The sequence below is a fragment of the Syngnathoides biaculeatus genome, chromosome 12 (assembly GCF_019802595.1).
Source record: "Syngnathoides biaculeatus isolate LvHL_M chromosome 12, ASM1980259v1, whole genome shotgun sequence".
Classification (NCBI taxonomy): Eukaryota; Metazoa; Chordata; class Actinopteri; order Syngnathiformes; family Syngnathidae; genus Syngnathoides; species Syngnathoides biaculeatus.
In genome coordinates this window covers 6,048,268-6,076,168 of record NC_084651.1, presented here as the reverse complement: position 1 = coordinate 6,076,168, position 27,901 = coordinate 6,048,268, and the positions used below count along the sequence as shown (strand labels likewise).

Below are 27,901 nucleotides of genomic sequence, written 5' to 3'. Positions count from 1 at the left end.
AAAATAATGCGTTCCAAGCCTCCAAAAATTTGGCTTTTTAAAGGTTTTTTTTGTAGCTTTTCCTGATTATAAACTGCATAGTAGAAATACATGTATAGTTTAAATACTTTACATAATACAATAACTTAAGAAATATATTTATTTTTTGCTTAAAATGTATGCTTTAGTAGTAGAGTACGCTAGGCTTGCAACTCGGCCCCCAGTCTTGTAAACTTTTTTTTTATTAACAAAAGTGCAGAATAACTTTAGACAAGCAATATGTTATTTCCAGGTTTTTTGGGGGGTGATTTTCGTTTGAAAACAAGCAAAAAAATCTCGAGATTTCCGTTCGAAAACGGGGGCGTTCGAGAACTGAGGCTTTACTCTACATGTTGTGCACAGTTTTGGCTCACTAGTAACATAGTTACTCTTAGTGTGCCAAAATTGTCTTACTAGAAAAATAATCACTGATGGTCTCTCCATATTTTTTGATGGCTTTTTATCACAACACTGCCCCTCCCTGTGTTGCTAACAACAATTGAAGAGTTTAGACCACAAGTCAGGGTGGGGGGGACTGAACGCAGCCAAATGTTGATTGGCACCATCCATTTCTGTCCTTCATGTCATTCTCAATATCGCTTATCCCGTTCAGGGTCGCGAGGTGTTGGATCCTGTCCCAGCTTACTTTGGCTGAAAGGTCGACCACACCGTGAACTGGCCACACATAGACACGGGCAAACATCCTCACTCGCATTCACATCGTCACTGAGAGGGAACTGAACCCACGGTGCGACCAGTCGATACAAAACGTATCATTTTAGTCGTGTGTGCTCTCCATCTGCAACTTTATCTGATCAGAATGTCTCGAAAGGAGGAGGATGTTGCCGCATAATGTTTTAGCATTTTTTGCGTTGAACATGATTATAAAAGGGATGCTTGCAAAAAAATAGAGCATGGTGTGAGCCGTGTACTGTGGACTAAACTCTATTTGTATTTCGTACTGTTCTTGACATCTGGAAACTCCACACATGCTTCATTTTCTCTGTAATCCATACCAGATTGCCGCAACAGGAAACCAAATATACACAAATTGTTTTTTTCACCGTAAAGGACAGGATGATATGTAAAAGAAGACAGAGTTTCTAAACACAATTAATCAAGTTCGCTAACAGTGTAATTTGACATTATACCCAAAACAAATTGAAACTTTCACGTGCTAGTAACAAAAACAAAAAACTCTACACTTCTCACACGAAGCACTGATTCAGCAGCAAACCGAAGCTTTTTTTTTTTCTCTCTGGACCCGGAATGACGAGGAATGCATAGGCACAGCACTCCTGCAGATATCCGACACCACTGTCAACTAGAGCAGCAGAGAACCCCATTTATTTCCAGCTTCTGTATTTATTAACAGTAGGTCCAGTCTCAACACACAAGAGGGGGACGGATCAGCTCTACCACACAGACACACTTCCAGTTTTCATAAAACACTGGGTTTCAAAACCCGGGCGCCTCTGGTGTGCCGAAAAGGAGGGTTTTGCGGGAAAACAACACAACACGACTTTCAAGAACTAATGTTGACCTAAGGAGCTACGTTTTCTCCCTCAAGAACTGTGAAAGGATCGCCTCATGGTCCGAAAACGGAAGCGCTGCCTGTGCACTGCTGATGTCAGGGCAATAGCAACTCTTTAACATTTGAAGGGCCACCCCTCGTAATGTTGTTTTTAACTGAGGGGCTACTTGCAGGTTTACCGTCTTGGTCCCTAATCTGCGATAATTAAGACTTTTTGTGTTGCACTGTGACAGCCTCTTGAGAAAATGGAGTTTAAAAGCGGTACAACTCGAGCTTTTGAAAACACAGAATGGGGTTAATGCCTTCAATTGGTCCCCAAAGGCTTCTGATGGAAATCTCAAAGAATGCGCAGGAAACCCACTAAGATTGGAGGCTAATGCCTCTTCCATCTGCTGCTTCAACTTAAGCTTTGAAAAAAAAATACATCAAACTGTTGATTGCTCTGTCATGTCTAATATGGTGATTCGGCAACAAAAGTTAGCTACTTTTGAGTACAAAACCGTACCGACGCTGCAAAAAAATATTGTAAGCATGCACTTGCCAGTGATTATCACTGACATAAGTCTGCTAAGCATGTGCTTGAGCCAAGTCTACTGTCTTTCTGACAGGTTTCAATCTTTGCCGGAAAAATTATAAGCAGGATGGTTGTATTGTGCGTCACAGTATAAAAACCTCTAAGAACACTGCAGTTTCTCATTGTCATCCAAACAGTGTCTCAGTTCGACCTAAACAAAAGAGTAGACGGGATAAAAATCCTCAGCATTGCCCTAAATGAGGTTTGGGGAGGTCTTGGTATTGACTGGCAAATTGTCCAGGGTGTACCTGTTCCTTTTGATTTCAGTGGATAGATGGATTGCACTCGTTACCTCTGAGTCACTGCAGACAGAGCAATACTTCTGTCCTCGTTGGAGTGATTTAAAGAAAGTCCCAGATGAGTTTGGTGAGGAAGAACCTGAGAAACCTGACAGGCTATCAGACCCTTCACGCACGTTTGGGACTGAATTTAACATCAATTGCAAGTCTGTCCCTCTTTATCCAGTGACCCTTAGGAACGCTCTTCTGGAAGAATGAACAGAATTCCCATGCTCAGACACTCACAAATACTATAAAACGTCTTCCCAGAAGAGTGTACTTTTACGTTTCCTCCCATTTCCGGTTCCTGTAGTTGTAACGGACCAGTAACCCAAATCTTTTGCCCATACTCGAGCCAGTAAACCTGACTGACCTTCCACTGCTGAAGATGCTACATGCAGACTTAAGGGACACCCTTTATAAAAGACCTTGGACACGCAAGGAATACAGATGCTTCAGAGGGCTTGTACTTCTCTGATTATATTCGGTGTGTGGCTTTTAAAGTGTTGCTGCTGCTGAACTCCGCCACCATTGTCGCAATACCAAATATGGGAGTAGAATCAACATCATCTCTCCAGTAGACTTCCAGGGAATCTGGGGCACAGTTCATATTAAAGCTGCGAAAGTGACAGCTTGGAATGGCCCAACACCTTACAAAAGGGGTGTCAAACTCATTTTTGCCACAGGCTACATAAGCCACTAGTTCAGAAGCCGGTGAAAACATGTTTTTAAAATCTTCATTTCTTGTCAAAAGGGAATTGGTAACAAATGTGCTTGCAATACCTCAACGACATTAAGAGTTTTTGATTTGTTTTTGTGGGCCAAGTAAAATGATGTAGCAGGCCGGCTCTGGCCCTCAGGCCACCATTTTGACACATCCGCCTTAAAAAGACACTTTATGCCTTTTTGTTTTGTTTGTCACCCATCTTTATGAACAAATACTGTGGGATCGCGGAGGATAAATCAAAAGTCTTTCCAAACATGCGTTTTCTGAGCCACGCACTAAAGCTCATCTTGCCCTCAGCCCGCAGACACACACTGGAGACTACAGTACGGATATATTTTTACCATGTGAGAGTAAAGCACACATCCAGTACATCCATCATGTCATTCCGAGGGCCAGAGGGGCTTAACCTTGTAGAATTTCCTGCAGGTTCAGTCGGCATTTAGCCAGCCAGTTGAACATCAAAAGCAGGTGAAGAAACTTTTTTGCCTTCCAGGTTTTCAGCAGGTCCGATCTGCCCGAGCTTTTAGCGGGATGCAGAAACACATTAAGACAAGTGCTTCTCTCCTTAGCGACCTTTTGGCTCCTCATATGTATTTACTTACCCCACCCTATTAATTAAAGTGCACTTACTCTACCCTATTAATTAAAGTGGGTGGGGCAGGCACCATGCATACAGTTACAAGGGTGGTGCCAAGGGGTCTTCTCTATTCCTGGAGTTCATTTGTAATTCACGAAGGCTCATCTAGAACTGGAATGAAGACAAGTTAAACACTGGCTGTTCCATAGAGAGGGACCGGGTACAGCGTGCCCCAGAGTGCCCTTGAGGCATCGGCAAACTGGCTGTAGTAAGCACAACATTTCCAGGAATTAAAGGGTTCTTTTCCATTCCTTTCAAATTTTCTATAAAGCACTCATTGGAGAGCTTTTGAACTTAGCAGCAACGTTGGTATCTTAGTTTTGTTGAACATCTCTCACACAGTGTAAACAAAGGAGAGGCATCCTGGAGGATCCATTAAGCCGTTATAATGAACCAACCTCTCTGAACCACTAACTTTGGCAGGAAATGACTTTTTCCATTTCTCCGCGAGTTTCTCCTGTGCTACTCTCAACAAGCAACCTCCCCACCACCTCCACCAAAGTTCCACCAAGTAGACAAATAAAATAAAGTATGTGTAATCATGTGAAGGGAGTGAGGACAGAATTATTACAAAACACATTTTTAGTGAGGATTTAAAGCTTACGTTTGGACATTTTAAAGCTTTACCTTTCAGGGCACAGCCTGTGATACTGCTGCGATAGACTCTTTCCAATTCTTTGCAAACTGTGCACAGCTTTTTTTTTTTTAAATGTGGCACAATTTACAATTTTGAACTGTCAGAACACAATTCAGCAGAACCCCAGTGGCCTAATGGATAAGGCACTGGCCTCCTAAGCCAGGGATTGTGGGTTCAAGTCCCATCTGGGGTGGAAACTTGTGTTTTGAGTGAGGCGCCCCTGAAACAAAAGGGGCAGTCACTTGGGTACGCCACCAATTATATTGTACAGCTCTCCCATTTGTGTCTTGGGTAACAGAAGACTGTTGAACTAACATCTTCAACATTGTAACCACTGAAACAAGGGCTACGGCAAAAACTACCATCAAGCCGTTTCAGCGGAAAATGCTGCTTTGGCTGGAAAAGTGGGGAAAGCTGGGCTCTCTTACAGCTCTGACCTAGATTCCCTGCCTATCCAATGACAAGTATTATTTAATCCAAGGTGAGCGACACATGAACACCCAGTCAGCAACAATCACAGCAACGGAATAAAAGAAAAGCAGGGTCAACGCAACAGCTGACACATACGTCAAGACCAAAATTGTCCTGAATGTATCCAAAAACGCTGTAAACGTCCGCAGATCAGGAGATTCCTCGCTGGCCTACATGTGTAATTAAGAGATCAATATGTCAGATCACATTACTTATCCTGCTTTGGGGAACTGATGCTAAATTGAGCTCTAAATTCCTATCAGCCACGTGCTTGTGTTAGCGTTGGCAAGCCTATACGGAGTGATGTCACCTAGCCCAATGGAGCTGCGATTGCTGACTTCCATTGCAGGAGGTGTTGATATTTTACTTGCTGGAAACAAAATGTAGCCCAGTGGTATTAACCTGGAGGCTTGGTTAAAAATCTCTGATCACCGAAACAATATGGAAATGTATGGTAGAGCATTTGGTTAGCACATCTGCATCAGCGGCAAAGGTTCCAATTTTTGGCTCAGACCTTTCTGTGTGGAGTGTGCATCCTTGCATGGTTTTTCTCCTGGTACTTAGGTTCCAATAAATTCCACTAAATGTAAGATTGATTGAAGACTCTAAATTGCTTAAAGGTGTGAAAGCTTGTTTATGTGCCACTGCAATGGATTAGCAACCATTCCAAGAAATAAAAGTGGTTGTGCGGTCAACCACAGAGACGGGACGTTGTGCCCCGGCCGTGAAGCTGCAAATAATGCCTAGTGCGAGTCTCGCTGGCTTCAGTAGGGACAACTATGAAGTCCACAACCCTCCATTAAGACCATGATCTCCGCGGAAGAAGGCATCTGACAATCAATCCTCAGGAGCTGCATGGATGTTCACGGCAACGCCAAAACTGATGCCTCAAAGTAGTGACTGGTGGAGACAGCGACCACGGCGTTATGAATGGAATAAAGTTGAGTCGGAGCCAACCCAGCGTAACAGATGATGAATGGTACATTAGCTAGCTAGCCTGATGCTGTAGCTAGCTAGAAATGAGGGAACCTGAGCCAGCCAGCAAGGAGCTACGACCCCAAGAGAGGTGCAAACCAACGTGGCTCTACCTCTGGCCACGGCACGACAATGGATCCTGGTTAAAAGTAAGATATTTTAAAATTAAAACAAAGCGTTTTCCAGAGGGAGAACCAGCAGCCAAAGGTGCCGGGGTACTTTCCTTCTTGGGGGAGCTGTGATAAACACCAGCTCTTGCCTGAATCTGAAGAGGATAAGTACTACAAAATGGATGGATAAATCTAAAAGCGTATGCCAGTAGTCCATCACATTCTCCATGGATCATCAGCACACAGCAGTCAGCTGAAAGGCATTATGTAATTTGACTTCCTCCAACACCCTGGATGAAAGGACTTGAAGGTGATGGTGTATACTTCTAGCCTTGGCTCCCCATTGGGCTAAGATTCTACTGGAACTGAGAGTGAAAACAAATACGTAAACCTGAGGCTCGAACACGTGATCCTTCAAAGCAATCCCACGCCAAGTTCTCCTCGCTAAGGCCAGTGTGGCGCAGTCTGTCAATTACACCCATCGTGAAACCCAGGTCCCGTTCCCTTCCTGGTCACTGTTTTGCTCCCCAATCGCTCTTTCCGTGGCATGCCTCCGAAGAACACATGAGTCCCATTACTGTTTTACTGTCTCAGCACACCATTAAAGCTCAGCGTCAAACCCTTGTGGGCCTAAACCTCCCTGGCTCATCTTGCCATTCACGCTTTAAAGCCGCTTTAGTCGTAATTGAGAGTTTTTACAAAAAACATATGGTTTGGTACTCCTGGTGTTCATTACAAATAACCACCACTTATCTGCATTTCTCATTCTCCTGTATTTAAAGTCTTTTTGTCTGGTTGAATTGAATTTGTTTGAAACCATTTTATGCATTTTTGCGTCTTTTCACTGATGTACAAAAGATGTATTTTTCTGTGACCATTCTGGACAACATTTTCCAAGGGTTAAACAGCTGACTAAGGACTCTTTGCAGCTAGCATTTGCAAATCAGGCCTGTCTTGCTGGCCTTCTATTAAAGTGCGGCAGAATAATTAATACAAGTCTGGGAGAGATTCGTCTTGCCAGAGGCGGAATGCTGGCCGCTCGCCTGAACCAACAGTGGGACAAAAACAGGGCTGACTGCAGGCCAGAATGAGCCTCCAGATGGAGCTAAAACAGGGTGGACGTGGGACAAAGGAGATGAGAGGGTTGGGATTGTGGAAGAGGGGAATGTTTGAGGAAGCAGTGGAAAGATTGCTTTGTAAAGGTGTTTGATTCCTGCTGAGCGTGCTTTTATTGTGCGTGTGTTTTGATTGCTCACCGCTCTCGCTCTTCTCGATGACGTCGACCACCTCACCCGCCTGGAGGCTGATTTCCGCAGGTTCCTGCTTCTCGTAACTGGCCACCACCACATACTGTTCCAGGAGCATGGGGTCCGAGGCGTCCAGACCTGGAGTTGACGGGAAGAAACAGGCTGTCAGCCAGCTGCCAGCCATAGGTCCCCGGGAACGACCGCTGGGCACCCGTTGTGCCATAGGCCACTTTGTCACTTGAGCTCAGCCAATCACAATATTCACAGGGCTCAGTGCATCTTCCTGAGAGTCTAGCCATAGAGGTGCATCCCCCTCCAGCCCAACATGAGGGGCAGTGGAGATATTAAATTCTACAAAAAGACCATCATCCCAAAAAGGGAATGCTCAGGCAGAAAAAAGCAGAAAATCCATCGCGTGTTGCAGAAATCACTTCATCCACAGTGTCCAACAATGCTGAAACCGGCTCGGGAGAAGCAGGTAGAAACATTAGCATAGTTGGATTGAGCGCCCCAATCAGATGCCGCACGAGTCGGAGAAGTGTTAAGGACAGGACAGCGGAGAGAGGGAGAAAGAAATGGCTTCCCTTGGAAAATAAACCATCTGCTAAAAAGCCTCCTTCTCCTCAGTTGGGGCTGGAACTTGGAGGAATAGTAGGGGGGTTGTGTACGCCAATCATAAGAGTCAGCACCAGAAGCCTTAAATAGAAACAGATGAAGGGGCTGGAACAGCACTCAGAGGGGTGGCCTTCCGTCTCCGTGAAACACTAGACCTCGGCCTACGGCGTGCAACACAGCCAATGGAAATGTTCCTTTCTCTACCTCGCTGGTTTAACCGTGTCAACACCAGCGCTGACTTAGTTTGTGCTTGTTTTCACAACTCGATCGCATTTGCCGTTACTCGCCGGTGGATTTTATTTGCCGGGACACTCGGAAATGTGAGCCATTATTGCCGCCGCCGATCTTGGTCAGTACACCAGCTCGGAAACTTTGGCTTAATCTTGAAAAATCTTGCAAATAGGTTTAGCTAACTGGAACAACGCAGAGCTAACAAGAGTTAACTGCTGCAGTCAGGTCACCTGTAAACAATTGTTTCTGCTGACTTCTTGATTTAATACACAGGCGCAAATATGCACCCACTTAAACCCGCTTTTAAAGTTTCTTCACATCAATGTTCACATAACAATAATGAAGTATTAATAGCATGGTGTGAAATATGGCAAGATTTGTTATTGAGTAAATACAGGGCTAGCGTTACCGATACCCGTACCGTACCGAAACAATACCAATATTTTGTATACATTAAGGTGGCTCTGTCATCAAATTTCTAAACCTGAAAGAATTTCCTTTGGATCATGAACCAGTTAAAACCTAAAATAGAACGACAAGGGGTTTTGTTCCTTCGGCAGCGATGTAACCCGAATTTGCACGGAACGGAAGTTGATTATGATTGATTGTGATTCAGCTGACACGGGCAAAAGCATCCATTTTCTTACAAGTGTATGTGTTTTTGCATACACTGTTGATTTATTGCAGCGGCTAAATGAGGGCGCAAGTGCCGCAATGCTCTTTACGGCTCATAAAATCGTGAATGTAGTCATGCATGTGTTGAATTTCCTCTGTAATCACTCATTTAAAATGCACTAGGCTCTCTTATATAGCACTGGCGCATATGTTTTATGCACAAAATGGGGTATAGCCAGAGGTGCATACAAGCGACTTCCTTTTTGGTGACCACTTAGACCTACTATGGCCGACATGGTGGCTCAGCTGGAAAACGTTGGCCTCACAGTTCTGAGGTCCCGGGTTCAATCCCGGACCTGCCTGTGTGGAGTTTGCATCTTCTCCCCATCCCTGCGTGAGTTTTCTCCGCGCAGTCTGGTTTCCCCCCACATCCCGAAAACATGCAGCATTCATTGGACACCCTAAATTGGCCCTTGGTATATTTGTGTCTGGTCGTTTTTTTCGATGTGCCCTGCGATTGGATGGCAACCAGTTCAGGGTGTACCCCGCCTCCTGCCCATTGACAGCTGGGATAGGCTCCAGCACTCCCCGCGACCCTCGTAAGGATAAGCGGCAAAGAAAATGGATGGTTGGCTATATGGATAGACCTACTATGCTACTCTAAATTAATATTGATGTAGTTCTTTAAGCGCTAAGTGTTTTTGGACTTGGTATTTAGTGGAAAATGTTTGAGAATCGCTGAAGGATCGGAATCTGGGTATGGATGAAGTATCGTAATTTACGGCCTACAAGCCCCACTTTTTTCACACGCTTTCAACCCTGCGGTTTATGTAGTAAGGCGGCGCTAGCGTTAGCACGGCACAAGCATTAGCGCACCTGGTTATTAGCCTCAGTACACAGAAAGAGTTCTTGTGCCGCGCTAATGCTAGCGCTGACTCTAGCTAGCTTGAGCTCGCGACTATTTCTGTGTACTGAGGCTTATAACCAGGTGCGCTCTGTAGGCTGGGACTTACGGTAATAAATATCCTAGGTAGCTCCAGTACTAGACCAGTCTGTCTCGAAAAACTCTAGTAAATATTTCAAAGCTGAGGAAGTTACATGAGGCAAAACAACTTTGCTCGTAAAGCGGTTTTATTTCAAACGCCTCAACCTTGTTGCTGCGCATTACCTATCCATGCGCCGCGAGTATTAATTTAATGGCCCGAGAAAAGAAAAGTATTTACTTCTTGGCATGCACAAGACTGCTCTATTAACTGCTGTTGTGTTTATGTCTGACTTGGATTTGTCCTCGCGCTTCCTGCTCGGCGCCCTTGCACTCCAAGACGACCAAACTATATGTATAAAAACAAAGTGACTGTCCAAAAATGCAATTATTACTCACAGCATTGAACCAAAGGAGTAATTTATTATTATTTACTCATTTATTTTGAGGGCTCGCGAGCAATCAAATTCGCCAGTTTCTTTGTTTGGCTCATCGGCGGCAGATGTGCAGCGAGATTAGCAAAGGTCACCAGACTGCTGTTCAATGTAGTGCAGATGTACTCATGTCATTGCATCACTATGTGGCCCTCGGCGGGTAAAAAGGTCAGACAGAGTACTGACATTTCCAAGAACAATTCTTGGGCCACGACAACCTTTACGAGCTTGTTAGTCAAGGTTATAAAAAAAGAGCTCTATTGTGTTCAATTAATTTGGAATTCAACAGTGAAACCTTTGATCGGAAAAAAAAACACCTCACTATAGGGAAACTGAAGCAATTTTTTTTTTAAACAAAAAAAGGTTTGTTAACATCTGCTGTTTCTCAATAAAAATAGTTCTGATGGTAGTCTCTATGGAGCTACTTATAGGTTTTAGTGGCAATGAGGGGAAATGGAACAATACATTAACACCAGTGTGTCAATAGCCCCCTTTGTAAAAGACAGATTTTTTTTCAAAATATTGTTGTTCTGTATAAACGGCACCTACATGGAATGGGGAGAATGAAGTTGGCCTGTGAGTTATCGCCTATATTTGTGGTTCACTAGTCACAGATGCACCTATTCACATTTTTTTTTTCTTTTTGGAATAAAAAAATTAGTCCATGACCAAAACAAAAATTGAAATTTAGATGTCTGCCAAAAAAAAACATCCAACACTGGTGTCACAAATTGCAGTTTAGTCTCCTCGGGTTAAGGCGGTCTTGACCTAAGACGTTTCGACTTTACAACGCCCGTCCCGCGTCTGCCATTTTGTCTGGATAACGCTTGTTCGTGTTTGTGCGCCGGGAGGATATTTGCATTTTTCACCCTCCTTTTTAGACATTATGGCCCCAAAAAATAAAGCAGTGTTTTTAGGCAATGCTTCTGCAGCCAAAAGAAAATCCATGACCATGGAAACAAACCTCAAGATCATAAAAAGGTTGGAGAAAGGAGAAACAACAACACCACCAAGTCTTCAGTCGGTCGACCGTCATGACAATTATAAACAAATCCTGTATTTTAGCGCAATGGGAGGGTTCCGTTCCTACGTCGGATACAATGATTACAAAACAAGGTTCTTTGATACTTGTCGAGATGAAGAGGATTGAGGACCAGGTTCCTTTGCGATAGCTTAGCACAACCTCCCCTTCTTCTTCTCCATCCACCTCTCAGCAGTAATGCTAAGTACGTCATCTTGTTTATTTCAATGTTTTTGTTTTTTATACAAAGTTTTTTTATGTCAATTCTGACGTTAATGGTGGAATCCGAAAGTCGCTACAGTAGGAACGGATCTCAGTCGTAGACCGAGGACTCCCTGTAGATACTGTATTTGTACGTACAAAACCCAAACCACACATTTTTCCCCCTGTGCCAAAAGATCAACTAGCACATTTTAGCGTTTGCTTAATTTGATGTTAATGAAGTGGCCAAAGTTGTGGCAGTGACAACACCACACCTGCACACTGACTCCGTTTCTATTCAGAATCAGATTTTGCATGGTGAGCATCAATCTAAACAGGCATACTGTTTCTAAATACACACAATGTTTACTATCTTTGTTTGATGTTTAGTTTGACAGCAAACTTCACCCGGGAGGCATTAAACACTGTTATCAAGAGGCAACTGTTAAATTACGAACTGAATTAATTCAACTTTAGCTTTTTTTTTTCTCCGACAGTTTCCTCATGAGACATTCCAGCCTCATTGAGTCCGAGTGTGTATAAGAGGCAGCTCCCTCGGCTAAATGGCGTTATACATTTGCAGCATTTTTAAATATTTAGTTTTATTTCCTCCAACTAAAGCCCGGTAGATTGCGTTACACTATGACGACTGTCCATCATTTTTATGCAACAGGGAATAGTAAATTTAAATGAGCGACATCATTTATGACTCAAGCTGCGCGCACTGAAGTTGAACCTGGTTTGACCTCCACAATGGGTCGTTCTTGTTCTGTGAATCTCATCATTGTGTATGAGCAAGTGAGGGAGGGGGGGGGGTTGATGTGTTTAAAGGCACACTACTAAATGGCGTTTCATTGAGAAAGAGGCTGGTGAAACAGTGCTGAGTTGTCTTGAGAGATTTGCCCTTAACGATTTTCTGCGCCAATTTCAAGTCTTATACGTCTGCAAACACAAAACACCTCTTGACCCACTCAACATTTCACCGGTGCATCGGTTAAACTCTTTTGCCCTCCGCCCAAATTGTAGCACAAACACACACACGCGCGTGTACACATGTAAACACTGACAAGACGCACAACCACACGTACACTCGCACAAACATACACGCCCCGATAGGTCCCCGGAGTTCAGCAGCTCAAATAAAGACAGCACATGAACACACTCCCTTAGATTCAGGCACAACACTGAAATGGTTTCCACTTGCCACGTAAACCTCCTCTCCATCTGCTTTTCACATGGACTACACCCCCCGAGCGCTGTGCCTCTTTTTCTTTTCTCATACTCATTTCGAGCTTGTCTTCTGACTTTCTCGCTTTCACAATACACACAGAAATGCGTCAAATGCTCCAAAAATATCAGAAACCGCTGATCCTGGATGTAGTTCACAAGAGTGGCGGGATAACATTGGATGTTTGTAAAAATCGAACCTTTGGAGCATTTAGTATCTATTCAAAGCACACGAGAAATTACTTTTTAATCGTCAGGTATCAAGATGATTTTTCCCAAAATTTTTTCACAAAAAAGAAATTACCGTAATCCCCAGTCTCCAGAGCTGGTGCTGGTTATAAGCCTCACCCTGTACATTTGTAAAGGAAATACCATTTGATACATACATAGGCTGATACTGTGTAAAAGCTGCAAGTGCCCACATTGAAACCAACATTGATACATGAGATATTTACAAAGACGGTACACAGAGAGTTTAACGCTTTCGCCGCTGTGCATACATACTGGTAAAAATCACTGAGACACGGCAGTAACACGCTAGCGCAGCGCTAACAAGGCCGGACCGGTAAAAGTCACTTCCTCGGCACATATATTCGATCTCACGCTTACCTTTGCCGCTCGAGTGCCTCCTCGCGGCCGTTAGAAAAAATGCACAAATTAGTCGCATCGCCGCATAAACCGCAGGGTTGAAAGGGGTGAAAAAGGTTGCGGCTCATTGGCCGTAAATTACGGTAAACTTGTCTATGTCCAGCGTAACCTCAAAGGTGGATACAATTTTCCCCACTGGAATCAAATAATATTTTTAGAATGAATTTAATTTAATTTATATTGATGCCAGATAAAAAGTGATTTTCTGGGGTGCGGGTATTATTTTTTTGTCCACTTGTGTTAGCTGTGCTCATGTTCCACACTGTAGTATCTGTGACTTTGATTCCATCCTTGTGTCTATCCTTCAACCCTTGTGGAAGCATTACAATACGGGTTGTCGGATATATTACCAAAATGTATGGTTGAAATCATGATGCAGGAACTATTTTAAGTCTTTACATTCCATTGAGTCACCTTTTTACTGTATGTTTTGATGAAATACAATAGTTTAGCGTGCTATTTTACAAACATCGTAAAATAACTGTTTTGGAGTTTTAACGGTTTAATGGCATTTCCATTGATTTCACGATTTGAAATGTGAACGAATTAAGCTGGTGTCAAGATATAAAAAAAAAGGTGATATTGTACTTTTGTTGTTCTTAAGTGGAATCTGAAGGGTTGAAAACAAAATATTAATTGATGTTTTATAGAGGCGGCACGGAGGCTCAGCTGGTAAAGCGTTGGCCTCACAGTTCTGAGGTCCCGGGTTCAATCTGACCTGTGTGGGTTTCCTCCGGGCACTCCAGTTCCCCCCCCCCCCCCCTCCACATCCCAAAAACATGCGACATTATTTGGACACTCTAAATTGCCCGTAGGTGTGATTGTGAGTGCCACTGTTGTCTGTCTCCATGTACCCCACCTCCTGCCCGTTGACGGCTGGGATAGGCTACGACACTCCCCGCGACCCTCGTGAGGATAAGCGGCAAAGGGAATAGATGGATGGATGTTTTATAGAACTGAAGCTAGTTAAAAACTTAGTTAGTTAAAAAGAACATTTTTTATGGCCATGAACAAGATGAAAAGTGTTGTAAAATCAAGGCCTGAGAATTAAGAAGTCCCGTTGTGATTAATTCTCTGGTGATAGTAGAACTTTTGTAGAGGAAACAATAGCGATAAAAGAGCCATGTTGGCATTTTAAAGCACCTATTCTCTGTAATTTCTCCATAAAAGCTACTGATGAATGAAAAAAAAAAACAAAAAAACACACGAGATCGATTGTGTGTTAACCGCAAATGTTCAGAAGTCTCGCGTTTGCCAGGTAAACACACAAATCCTTGTCCGCGAGCTCCCCACCGCTCACATTCTCGGCAAAAGTCTAGTGGGATACTGGCACCGTGTAATTATGGAAACCGTAAAAGATGCAGCCTCCAGCACAAAGTTTCACCGCAGTCTGGTCGAGGAGCGAGGTCAAGCGTTTCATCCGCGCTAACCGCTAATGTCCAGCCGAGGTTTACAGATAGGGAAAACGCATAAACACGTGGAGATCTTAGAAGCGGCAAAGATCATTAAATGCTAATTAGGACTACGTATATGATATGAAATTTCCAGTTCCGCCTCTTTGCGCAGTCTGAATGTACGTTACTTGACACACACACGGAGTGCACAAATGTTTCCATTTTGCAATGTCACTTGAATTCCTCATTGCGTGAAGCTTAATGCCACGGAACATATGATAAATTTAGCTTAGATGAGTTTTTTTTTTTTAAATCTTTTGGTGGTATATCTCGTCAAGCGGAGCAAATGTGCATGATTGCAAAAATAAATGTCATTTAGCGCGTGTGCGTAGGGGGAGAGGTGTTGCCGGACCGCATGCACAGACACAAATGACAAACAAACAGACACAAATACACTTGCGCAGCTGCTCGCCAAAGCCCTTTGCGTACTTTTATTGCCGCCTCCTACACTCGCGTCCCCACGGTCAGCTGAGTCACTCACACGTTCTTCCTGCCTTTCGCTCTCCTCGCACAATCCCACTCCGAAGCGCACTCGGTACGCGCACGCGCTTCTCTCCAACCGCCAGCCTTGGCAGAGAAACTGAGGCACAAACAGGTGGTCCATCCAGCGCCCACCCGTCATTTTCCTCTAACGGGTCAGTCGGTTCAAATAGATCGCTCCGATCCAGGAAAACATTGGCAACGGTGCTTTGAGATACGAGCCGTTTGCCGGGCCGAGTGCAAACTTGAGGTACGAGCGCCGTAAGGTGCCAGTGAACGCGTCGCAATAAGCGGCTGTTTGGCGAATAGAAGTCTGTTGTGCCTCGCTGCCAATGTGCTGTTTACGTTGACCGAACTTGGCATGGTTTTCAAATGTCCGTCAATCATCCACGGGCTTTTGCTATTCGTGGTCCAGCCTGGTCCCTATCCCCAAGGATAGCGAGGGTCTACTGTAGTCTACTTTGACGGATGTTCACGACGCCCGCCAACTCCGACCTCAGCTAGCGTCGCCTCCCGACGAGTTGCATGTTTGCAATTGAGCTTCTTGTGCGGCTCACGCTCGCGACAGATTCTCAGTTGAATCGAGAAAGGGATGAATTACCGTAATTCCTGGCCTACAGAGCGCACCTGATTATAACCCTCACCCAGTACATTTGTAAAGGCAATACCATTTGGTACATAGATAGGCCGCGGATGGGTGAAAGCTCCAAGTGCCCACATTGAAACCTGCATTGAACCGTGAGATATTTACAAAGAAAGACGGACGGTACACAGAGAGTTTAATGCCAGTGTTTCCGCGCTAATGCTAGCGCCGCGCTAACAGGGTCAGTTAAAAAAACATACTGGTAAAAATCACCAAGACACTGCAGTAACACGCTAGCGCAGCGCTAACAGGGCCGGTTTAAAAAAAAAACTACTGGTAAAAATCACTGAGACATGGCAGTAACACGGTAGCACAGCGCTAACAGGGCCAGTTTAAAAAAGAAAAAAAACATACTGGTAAAAATCACTGAGACACGGCAGTAACAGGCTAGCGCAGCGCTACCAGGGCCGGTTTTAAAAAAAAAACATACTGGTAAAAATCACTAAGACACGGCAGTAACACCCTAGCGCAGCATTAACAGGGCCGGTTTAAAAAAAAAAAAACTGGTAAAAATCACTGAGACACGGCAGTAACACGCTAGCGCAGCGCTAACACGGCTGGACCGGTAAAAGTCACATCCTCGGCACATATATTCCACCGGTCTCACCCTTACCTTTTCCACTCGAGTTCCCCCTTGCGGCCGTTGAAAAAAAAAGGCACAAATTAGCATCACCACCGCATGAATCGCTGGGTTGAAAGCGTGCGGAAAAAAGAGGCGGCTTTTAGGCCGGAAATTACAGTAGTTCATAAAGTGATTCCATCCACTTTCACTGAAGAGATTTGGTGGTTTGAACGAAATGTAAGATTGAAGTCATAATATTGAAATGTTTTGGGGGCATGTCAATTACTCGTGTTCAGTATTTGCAGAAGGTTCTCGTCTCCATCCCCCCCACAAATAGCAGTGGAAATAGATACTAAAATAACATTTATAAGAACCGTGAGCAGTGAAATCAAAGGAGATTGAATACCGTCGTCGAATTTCTAAAAACAGATCCTTACCCGATTTGCGTCTCCCAGAACCGCCGCAGTCTCTGCAAAAAAAGAAACAGCAGAGAGGCATGGTCAGTCCAGGTCTTCGGCTCTCAAAGCTTGATACAGCCTGATCATTGCGCTAGATGAATCTATTTTTGGGGACGGTCCCAATGCGGTTGGCACAAACATAGCGGACCAAACCCTGATTGGGAATGCATGCAGAACTTGTCAGGATATCAAAGGGGTGGGGAGACCACATCGGAGTGTGCGGAGGGTCTCAACAGTCAACGAGTTGTCATTAGGCTGGAGTAGAAATGCTTACTCTTAACTTAAGAATGAATTTTTAAAAAACAGATAATTAATTCAACTAACTTAATGAAACAAGTTGTAAAAGTAATGAGACAGATGAATACAAAAAATGGGATTATTGTACTGTGTAGGCGGCACGGGGGATCAGCAGGTAAAACGTTGGGCTCACTGTTCTGAGGTCCTGGGTCCAATCCCAGACCCGCCTGTGTGGAGTTTGCATGTTCTCCCCGTGCCTCCGTGGGTTTTCTCCGGGCACTCCGGTACAACTCCCATGTCCCAAAAACATGCGAAATTAATCAGAGACGTTAAATTGCCCCGAGGTGTGATTGTGAGTGCGGCTGTTTGTGTCGATGTGTCCTGTGATTGGCTGGCAACCTGCCTCCTGCCTGTTGACAGCTGGGATAGGCTCCAGCACTCCCCGTGTGAGGATAAGCGGCAAAAGAAAATGGATGGATGGATGTCCTATGTGAAGGAAAGTTGACCACTCAGGACATATTAGCTGTTAAACTCCATTTGAGGAGAAGCCTGCCAGGTGGCTGCTAGCTTTTATTTAACGAGAGGCTAGCGCTAACAGCTAACATTTGTAGTTGCCTATAAAACTCACATCTGATGTTTTTCTGAGACTATTCAAGTATATTTTTCCAAATGGTACAATATCTGGGGAGTTTGAATTTACTGTATTTGGCCAAAACTGTTTCTGTGTATTAAATACCCCCCGACCCCATGTCCACTCCAATTATCTTTCCACAAAAATTCTACATTTACACAGTTTTGTTTTCTTTTCTCATTCAGCTCAATTCCTCCAACTAACTAATATATTTTAGTACAACACATTACTGGTCGTACAAAAGTTGACAAATAATTTATTTAAAAAACAATTGCGTAAAATTAAGTTGCACCAGGACTATATCATGGATATTAATCAAGTATTTTTTTTCCAATGGGTTTTTACATTATACAGGCATTTCCAAATTTAAAGTTGCCTATTTTTTGTGCAAGACCATGCCAGGAAGCACAGTAATAAGTAGCACGCGGAAATAAAAAGAGATATTATATGCCTGTGAGTAGCGTTATATGCTGTGTTTTATGTGTTGCTTGAACATATATAAGTAGCATATATGCTCATTTCCATTAGCCCGTCTATGGTGTTTTGCATTGGGGTAGCAGCCTTTCGTTAGATGAAATTCTGTGGTTAGTTTATTTTTTTTAATTTGTCAATTATAACGTAAACCTCAACTGGAAGTGACTAAAAAGCAAGCAGGTTTTGACTTTATTTATTTAACACAAAAATGTCCTTTTTTTTTTTTTTTTGTGCAAGGTTGTATCTATAGCGTGGATTTTCATTCCGGGTGGGTCTGGAGCGTATCCCCCAGCAATAAAAGGGGCTTCACTCTCACTATCGGCTGCCTTTGTTACTCAAAGCCCGAGGCTAGTAAGGCGATCGCCGGGTGACTTCATTAAGTACACTTGTATGTTTTGATCAAGTGCCACAGGTTAGCCTTGCGCCGTGCAGAGACGCGGCGCGCTGACGCTAATGCGAGCTGACACTTGGCGCTCGCCAGCGGCACCGACGCGGTGGCCAGTTATGGATATGAGGGCATTTTTGGAGAGAGCCTCTCCAACGTTTGCATGCTTAGACCAACGTTCAACCGTTTCATTTCTGCTGGTTTTCCAGAAAGGAAATATTTGCTTAACCCTTACGTACAGCTTATGCACGCATCATATGGTCTAGGACGGATTTGACCTTGGCCAAGAATCAAATTCTGAGCGATACATCGTTTCTAAATCTTTTAATAGCTTGTCTGAAATTAATAAATGGATGATTAATCCTTAATCAAGACTACAATATACAAGCTATGTAGCCCCTGTACAAAATAATGACATTTTCAAATAAGTAGTCCTTTGTTTATCATGGGGGTTATGTTCCTGAAAATCTCCGCAATGAATGAAATCTGTGAAGTAGCGACCAGTATATATAGTGTTTTTAGTGTATATTTTAAAGCTTCAGGCGTTACGGTGGCTCAGCTGGCCTCACAGTTCTGAAGACCCGGGTTCGATCCCGGCCCCGCTTGTGCGGAGTTTGCATGTTGTCCCCGTGCCTGCGTGGGTTTTTCTCCGGGCACTCCGGTTTCCTCCCACATCCCAAAAACACTCTAAATTGCCCCTAGGTGTGATTGTGATTGTGAGTGTGGCTGTTTGTCTCCATGTGCCCTGCGATTGGTTGGCAACCAGTTCAAGGTGTGTCCCGCCTCCTGCCCGTCGATAGCTGGGATATGTTCCAGCCCTCCTCGTGACCCTCGTGAGGATAAGCGACAAAGAAAATGGACGGATGGATTTTAAAGCTTCATGCATCATCAATAACACTAAAATATATGCATGTGAGGTGCAAGTGTTATTTTTGTCCACTTGAGTTGGCCATCCTCACGTTCTCCACTGTAGTATCCGTGACACCGAATGCACGTGTGCCTTTAAAAGGCGTGTCTTGCCTGTTGAGTGAGGTGAAAGTCACTTTACTGGCTGTTAAGCGGCTAAAAGTTAATCACTCGTTGTTCAGACATAGCGTGAGGGTGATAGGTGGTCAAAAAATGCGGTTGTGTTTACTGTATTACGATTTAAGAAAAAAATAAAATCAGCCATCCAGTGAAGCTCCAAAAAGTGAACTGTGAGGTCAAGATGTATTTTCATTGCGCATTTTGGGTCACTTTAGGAAAAGTCACGTGATTTCAAGGTAAAAGAAATAAATTAAGGATCACTTGTATTGCTGTCAAATTGGACCTGAACTCTACAATACGTAAGGGTTAGCTTTCAATACAAAAAATAAGGAACGTTCCACATTGAGGACAAGTGGGGGGGTCGGGGGGGGGGAGAGAAAGAAAAAATGATGCGGGTTGAAGCCGAGCACCACTTCTCGCTTGAATAACATCCAAATACGAACTGGATTCATGTGTTAGTTAAGATAAAGTCACTGTTGGCCAACTCCCACTCTGATTCTGGACACATGAACTAATCCCCGCGGAGAGATTCCAAATGACGAGCATTAGATAACGGCCCAGTCCTGCTTCGTTAAAAAGACGTTCTTTAATATTAGAGCAGGGCCACGGCGAAATATCGAATTAGCTCGTGACATGAAAATGTTTCCATTGGCTCGTCGGGAAGACGAGAAGTGGAAATGACGCGCGAGAGGGGTATACACGAAATGACGGACATCGAGTAGATGACCTGTGCGGCGAGCATGTGATCTCCGGCACGGAGCGGGGAGGATATTCTTCCCCCGAGAGGAGGACCAAGAATGCAAACGCTGGCTCGGCGCACGTTGTTGCAATCGACACTTTGAATCTCGCGAGTGCGCCAAATTATTAGCCGCGTTGGAGATTACGCATATTTAAAAAAAAAAAAAAAGTTTGATCTCGAAGGGCTGTTGATTACTCTCGGGTTGAGGTTGTTTGGAATCAGACCGTCAACAGTTGTTTTGCGACTTGTTAAGTCTGTTGTCAAATCGTCATCCTCAAGGTGGGAGGGTTGTTATTATATTGTGTCGGGTTTATCGTTTTTTTTTTTTTTTTTTTTTTCTGGCGTGTGAGTTTACAGCTGAAAGTCATTCAAATGTTGAAGATGATTTTTATTTTATTTTTTGACATTAAACACAGCTTTCCTCACTGCCATATGGAGAGAGAGGTAGCTAGCTGAGTCGGTAAGTAGGTATCGAGCTCGTGCACCTACGTCATAAAAATCACATGACGTAAACAAAAGCATTGTTCAATGCTAAATCTAAATATGCCTTATAGCACGACGCCCAGAGTATTGGCCGATACCGTTAGATATATTTAGGAGGTGAAAATAAACGTAGATGCGTGGAAAAAATAGATTAACTCGGGATAGAGGAGCCGTATTTAAGTTGACGTTTTCGCCGATAAGAAATTGGAAAGTTAATTCGCTTTTGCTTGTCTTGGACAACTGGTTATACACACGTAGAGTATCTGGTGAGTAAGTCGTCGAGATTTACACAGAAAAGTTTGAAAGCGTATAAAAGTCTGGACGCGTAAAAATACTTCATTGTTGGATGTTTTCAATCAAAAATAAATGCCACATAGTGACGGGTTGACGGATCGTGAACGCGGAAGCGTGTTCGGTCACACGTTAACCTTTGCTGGAATCCATCGATCTTTTCAGCTAGTATCCATCCATTTTCTTCACCGCTTATCCTCACAAAGGTAGCGGGGAGTGCTGGAGCCTATCCCAGCTGTCAAAGGGCAGGAGGCGGGGTACACCCTCAACTGGTTGCCAGCCAAACAACCCCACTCACAATCACACCTAGGGGCAATTTAGAGTGTCCAATTAATGTTGCATGTTTTTGGGATATGGGAGGAAACCAGAGTGCCCGGAGGAAACCCACGCAGGCACGGGGAGAACATGCAAACTCCACACCGTCGGTCCAGGATTGAACCGGGGACATCAGAACTCTGAAGCCAAGACTTTACCACCTGAGCCACCTTGCTGCCCTTTATTTAATGTGTTTAATACCAATACCAATATTTCAATAAACGACCGCTGGTTTTACACAAACTCGCATTCATTAACTATGATTGGAAAAAAAAATGGAATGTACACGGAAGCGATTGCGGCCACATTTAACCTCCATATACCTCTGCGACAGACATTTTTTTTTTTAATATGCATTGTTCTCAAATGTTGAAATTACATAATCTTACCATGGTTTGCAATAATAACGAATATACAGCTGCCTCCTTTTGGGTGATCACTTAGACCTACTATGGCCGGCACGGTGGATCATCTGGAAAGTGTTGGCCTCACAGTTCTGAGGACCCGGGTTCAATCCCGGCTCTGCCTGTGCGGAGTTGGCATTTTCTCCCCGATGGCTGCGTGGCTTTTCTCTGGGCACTCACACCTCACACCCCACAAACATGCAACATGAATTGAACCCTCTAAATTGTCCTTCGGTGTGATTGTGAGTGCGGCTGTTTGTCTCCATGTGCCCTGCGATTGGCTGGCAACCAGTTCAGGGCGAACCCAGCCTCCTGCCCATTGGCTGCTGGGATGGGCTCCAGCACTCCCACGACCCTTGTGAGGAAAAGCAGCGAAGAAAATACCGTACTAGTGGCTGAATATGTACAGTACTCAGTACCCACATCCATTATCAAATCATCCGGCACTAGAATTGGGAAAAGTAATCTCGCTCTGTGCGTCACATTTGGTGGGCCTATTAGAAATGGAATGTGTGGAATAATACCGCTGCGCTGCGTGTATACATTACGCAGACACCGAGGTTGACCCGGGATTAACAACGGGAGGAACCAGCAGCTCTCGACATCACAGAGCGGGAAGTCATTATCGTAGGGCGAGTTGATTGTTTAAAAGCCCCCAGACAAATGCACAAACAAAAACAAAAGACAGCAGCGCTGCAAAGTTGCGTCTATTGCCAATCTCAGTCCCCTCAGTCCATAAAAAAATACCGACAGTACTTGCATTTACTGGCGCGTTCCATCGGCAAAATCTGGTACTATAAGGTGCAGTGGTGCCTCGAGAGACGGGTTTAATTGGTTCCGTGACACGCTCGTAACGTCTTTCCCCAATTGAAATAAATACATATTCCATAAATCCGTTCCAGCATCCCCCCAAAAATGTAATAAAAATGTATTTTCAATTGGAAAAATAAAACGCTTTAGTGCAGTACTTTGTCAAATATGCAGTAATGACATAATCAAACTAAGTTTGTCCTTAAATTGTATATACAAGCCCCAATTTAAAAAAAAAAAGTTGGGAGGATTTATAATGGGTAAATAAAAACAGCATACGATGATTTGCAAAGCTAATATTAAATTCAATACACTACAACACAGGGGTCAAACTCAAGACGCGGGGGCCAGATCTGTCCCCCTGCGTGATTTTATGTGGCCCACGGAGGCAAATCATGTGTATCAACTTTCCATGATTTTTGTTAAAATCTGTACGAAAATTTCAAATTGTCATATCATAAATGATAACGTTGAGATATCACGAGCATTTTTTGTGTCGCCAAACAACAATAGTTGAAAAAAGTCATTACCGTTGATTTCTGATTCCAAAACTAGTTCATAAATTTTGTGTGTAAACATGACGGGCAGGAGGCGGGGTACACCATGAACTGGTTGCCATCCAATCACAGGGCACATGCAGACAAACAGCCGCACTCACAATCACACCGAGGGGCAATTTGAAGTGTCCAATTAATGTTGTATGTTTTTGGGATGTGGGAGGAAACCGGAGTGCCCGGAGAAAACCCACGTAGGCACGGGGAGAACATGCAAACTCCACACAGGGATGGCTGGGATTAAACCCGGGTCCTCAGAACTGTGAGGCCAACACTTTACCAGCTCATTCACCGTGTTGCCTGAAGCTTTAAAATATACATTAAAAACACTATATATATATATATATATAATATATATATATATATATATATATATCTACTGGCCGCTACTTCACAGATTTCATTCATTGCGGAGGTTTTCTGGAACATAACCCCTGTGATAAACAGAACTACTTTATTTGAAAATGTCATTCTTTTGTACAGGGGCTACATACCTTGGGGAACATGCAAACTCCACACAGTCGGGGGGCCAGGATCGAACCCGGGTCCTCAGAACTGTGAGGCCAACACTTTAGCAGCTGATACACCGTGCCGCCTTGATTGTACATTCCCCGCCAGAAATACAACGTAAAACTGGTAACATTTCGTGTTTAGTACGGAAGTAGTGAGCTGTGGGGGTTTCTTTGGAAAGAGATCCGAGGGGGCGCCAGCGGGGAGTTGGTGAGGCGACATTTCAATATCGCAGTTCGAAGATATGCTCTACCTTTAAAGATAAAATCCCGTGACCCTGTATGGAGAATTCAGGGGGATAGATGGATGCATGATTAGTGTGGTCGCTCCCCAGGAAGAAAAGAAAAATTACAGGAAATACACCTAGCCCTGATTAGGATACCTGCAGGTAACAGGAAATGGACTTTCATCAATCAAACAGCAAATCCGACACAGCACGCTCGGGACGATTTAAGCCGACACGAGAAGCGCAGCTGATGAACCCGCTAATATTTAAAGACCGCTTCACTCAGTCGGCGGTGGTCTTCATCTTCTCGGATTTGCACGCTGAGTACATAGAATCCACGCTGGGGTCTCATACGCTCGTGCTGCAGGTCCAGATGTAGAGTACAGTCAAGCGGCGCCCCCACCCCCACCCCCCCACATAACACGCCGAAACTCATTGAAAACTCCCAACTGTGACGAGCGGATTATTAGCGCCGCTAACCCGTTTGAAATGGAGATACAGTATATGCGTGTGTTTAGCCGAATTATGCATACTTCCATCAGAGCTGGACTGAGTCCCGGAGTGTCTGGATGGATGTGCACATGGTTCCTAAAATTATTCGGAAATCTTAAATGCAGAGGTTGGGGGGGGGGATTTATCTCCGTGGGGACTGATGGAGTGTAATTTAATAGCAGTCATTAAATGCAAAGCAATGCAGTCATCCAACAGGTTGGCCAGGAAATTATGCTTGCCAGAAGCAAGCATAATATCGAGTGAGTATTAATAGCAACAATGGCGAATCGCACGACTGCGAGTTCGAAGCCTGCGCAAAGAACAATGCCGTTTTGAGGGCCTGTTAATAATGGTTTACGGCTGATGATGATAAAAAAAAATGTTTATGCATACATCAGTATGATACAAATAGTATTATTATTGTTATTATTACTATTTACTGGTAGTCATGGTAGTAGTTGTTGTACTGGTAGTATTTCTATGCAACCAGAATTTGCAGACGCTCCATACGACATTCAGACTGGCTATTTGGCTCCCTCTGTTGGCAGCTATACAACACAGCATCCATTCTATTTTTCATCGGGACGTCTGCTTGCCACTTGATGTCAGTAGACGATGAGTTTTCAGAGTATCACCTTTACGCCACAATATCGTCAATAAATACAAAATATTGTTTCGCTCTCGTGATACCGACCAGCTGGCGTTGATTACGTCGCACGGAAACCCGATTGCCTCATGCGAGCAGAACGAATATCATAAATGTTGTTTATTGAGCAAACGTTGGGCCTCGTAAAATTGTTCTTTTGACTTTTCTCCTCAGCGGTGAAGTCAGTCAGCATTTTGGATGGCTTGACTTCCGAGACACCCCCCCTGACCCCCCACGCTCGCCATATTGAGACTGCGCTGGACGGTCTCTTGGTTTTTACTTTGAAGTGGGATTAACTTGAATGAAACTGCGAGCCTGGTGGACGTAGAACGATGACTCAAGAGTTTTTTTTTTCCCCCTTGAGTGGGCCACGGGACCGTAGCATCAACATTCATGGTCTGAGAAGTTTAAATTCACGCCTGTGAACTCCCTAAAACATGGGTTAAATACGCATAATTTAAAGGATAAGAATAACACTTGAACTGCGCGGGTCTAAACGTTTCCCTCTCAGGGCGTCACACGGAAACATCAAAAAAGAAGCAAAGGCCACTGTGACATTCATCAACACACGAAAACCAGACCATCAAACAAACGTAATGGTGATTTGTTAAAATCGGACTTCGACACGGAGCAGAAAGTACGTGCTAGTACGCATATTTACTTGACCACCTACGACAGGGGTGTCAAACTCATTTTTCTCGGGGGCCACATTAAAGTTCTATTTTCCCTCACAGGGCCGTTACGAATGTGAGACAAAAATATTGAATCGTCTCATCGTATTTACATCAGCAATTTATGAAATCATTTTTGAATTGGAAATCAGGGATAATGTTTTTATTCAACTATTCATGTTCGGTAACACAAAAATGCTTGTAATAGCTCAACTTTACTACCATTTACGATGCACGACAATTTGAAATTTTGATCCCGATTTACAAGAATCATGGAAATTGACGCTGTAGATTTGGCTTCGCGGGCCACATAAAATGGTGCGGCGGGCCAGATCTGGCCCCCGGGGCCTTGAGTTTGACACCTATGACCTACGATGTCACGTCAGTTTTTGCCAGCATGTGGTTTAAGCTATTTTACTAGCTAATACTATCGATGAGCCTGGGGCAAATTTGGTTTGTCTGTGTTAACTGCTGAATAGATTTAAGGTTTAATACTTTCTAATGCTCTCTGTTTTCAGTTAGATGGAAAGAGTACTTTGAGAAGTCGATGAATGTAGAAAATGGGAAAGAAGGTAGAGTATAAGAGGCAAGCGTGAATGACCAGGAAGTGGCAATGATTAGTAAGGGAGAAGTTAGTAAGGCACTGAACAGAATGAAAAATGGAAAGACAGTTGGTCCTGATGACATACAAGTGGAGGTTTTTTCCCCATTTTTAAGAAAGAAACTATAGAGGAATAAAGATGATGAGCCACACAATGAAGTTATGGGAAAGAGTAGTGGAGGCTAGACTAGCTAGTTTTCAGTGCTTTGCCACCGTGTTGCGCCATCTATCCGCAATTTCAAAACCCTTCAATCACAGGTTTGCGCGACGGAACTCCGTGCGGCGCTAAAATCCTGGGCCACGGGAAGCCACGATTTAAACAAATCGGATCTAGCACTGATTCAACGCCGTGACTATAAAGTGAAAATGACACAAAAAATAAAAGAGGATGACACCGCGCCAAGACGTGAACTTTGCCACATTTCCATGACACCGCCGAGCCTAATTGCATTTGTTCTGGGATCAGATGTCCCCCCCCCCCCCAACACCCCGCCAGATGCTGTATTTCATCAAAGGCCGTCTCACTCATCTAGATCCACCACGCATACGCGACGAGAGCTCATGAGTCAGGACGTGGAGCGCTACAGAGTAATAGTTACTCACTCAGTGGGAGGGTTGAGGTCCTCTGACTTGGTCTCAAAGAACTTCAGAACCTCCTCGCTTTGGGAAATGTGGGTGGGGAGCTTCATCAGAGCCTGCGGGATGGAGGGAGGGAGTAAGCTTCTGTTTGGCACGTATTGAACAAGAAAAGGTCGCACCTATTCTGAAGTAGGTTTGCAGAGCAGTGAGTAATAGTTTGTCAGTCAGATGAGAAGACCAGGTGGAGGGTGTGGAGGGGAAGGAAGACGGTTCCGTAGCCTTGAGTCAAGCCCGCGGGGACGATATAGAATAACAATCGGCCCTCTCGGCCAGCTGCTCTGCGGCCATAAACAAAGCCTTATAGAAACCATATTTAAAAGGGCATCTTGGGAAGGGCAAGTCTGCGACGTGCAGCAAATTTCATTAGAGGAGGACTCTTACTGGGCTAGAACACTCCCGTTAAATGACTGAGTAAAACAGGAAGTTGACATTGGGAAAAAAAAACAATGACTGGAGGGAAGAAAAAAACAACAACGGGCTGTCATTGAATAAAATGCTCACGAAGGGGAAATCTGTTGACTATTGATGATCATATTATACAATATTATATTTTCACATACAAATGGATCTAGTCCTAAGAAACTATGATGTCATGGGAAAATCCCAGCATTTTAATGTATTTTAGATACTTTTGCCAGATTCCATTGCCTCTGACAAGCACAAAAAGTTACTCTGACTGCCTTTTCTGAGTACATTAAGTAAGAACAATGTAACTTCCTGGGCGAATCGTGAAATCACGAAATTTGGTTGCAGATGCGGATTAAAGTGTCAAGCCGTTAATTCAATGACACTTTTTGACAGTTACATATCGGGAATTTACAATACTTTGGCACCATCCGTCCATTCATTTTCTTTGCCGCTTATCCTGACAAGGGTCGCGGGAGCGCTGGAGCCTGTCCCAGCCGTCATCCAGCAGGAGGCGTTGGTACACCCTGGACTGGATGCCAGCCAATCGCAGGTAACATGGAGACAGACTACAGTGGCACTT

General features: G+C 44.0%; 1 protein-coding gene, 1 long non-coding RNA gene and 1 other non-coding gene across 4 annotated transcripts in view; 2 read left to right on the top strand and 1 right to left on the bottom strand.

The window, feature by feature from the left end:
• sh3pxd2ab (SH3 and PX domains 2Ab) overlaps nt 1-27,901 on the bottom strand; it is a 64,771-nt gene that overhangs the window by 18,430 nt on the left and 18,440 nt on the right. For both annotated transcript variants that reach the window (XM_061836852.1, XM_061836853.1), the window contains exons 5-7: nt 26,878-26,969; nt 16,759-16,790; nt 7,218-7,346 (exon numbers count right to left, since the gene is read on the bottom strand). In XM_061836852.1, coding sequence (XP_061692836.1) covers nt 7,218-7,346; nt 16,759-16,790; nt 26,878-26,969 — 253 coding nt within the window. The remainder of the gene's footprint in view (nt 1-7,217; nt 7,347-16,758; nt 16,791-26,877; nt 26,970-27,901) is intronic.
• Nucleotides 1-27,901, top strand: part of LOC133509630 (uncharacterized) — a 31,234-nt gene that overhangs the window by 1,379 nt on the left and 1,954 nt on the right. Inside the window, exon 3 of the long non-coding RNA XR_009797405.1 lies at nt 27,787-27,871. This is a non-coding gene — a long non-coding RNA (uncharacterized LOC133509630). The remainder of the gene's footprint in view (nt 1-27,786; nt 27,872-27,901) is intronic.
• trnar-ccu (transfer RNA arginine (anticodon CCU)) lies at nt 4,526-4,598 on the top strand. Its single transcript has one exon. It is a non-coding gene; the product is annotated as a tRNA-Arg (tRNA).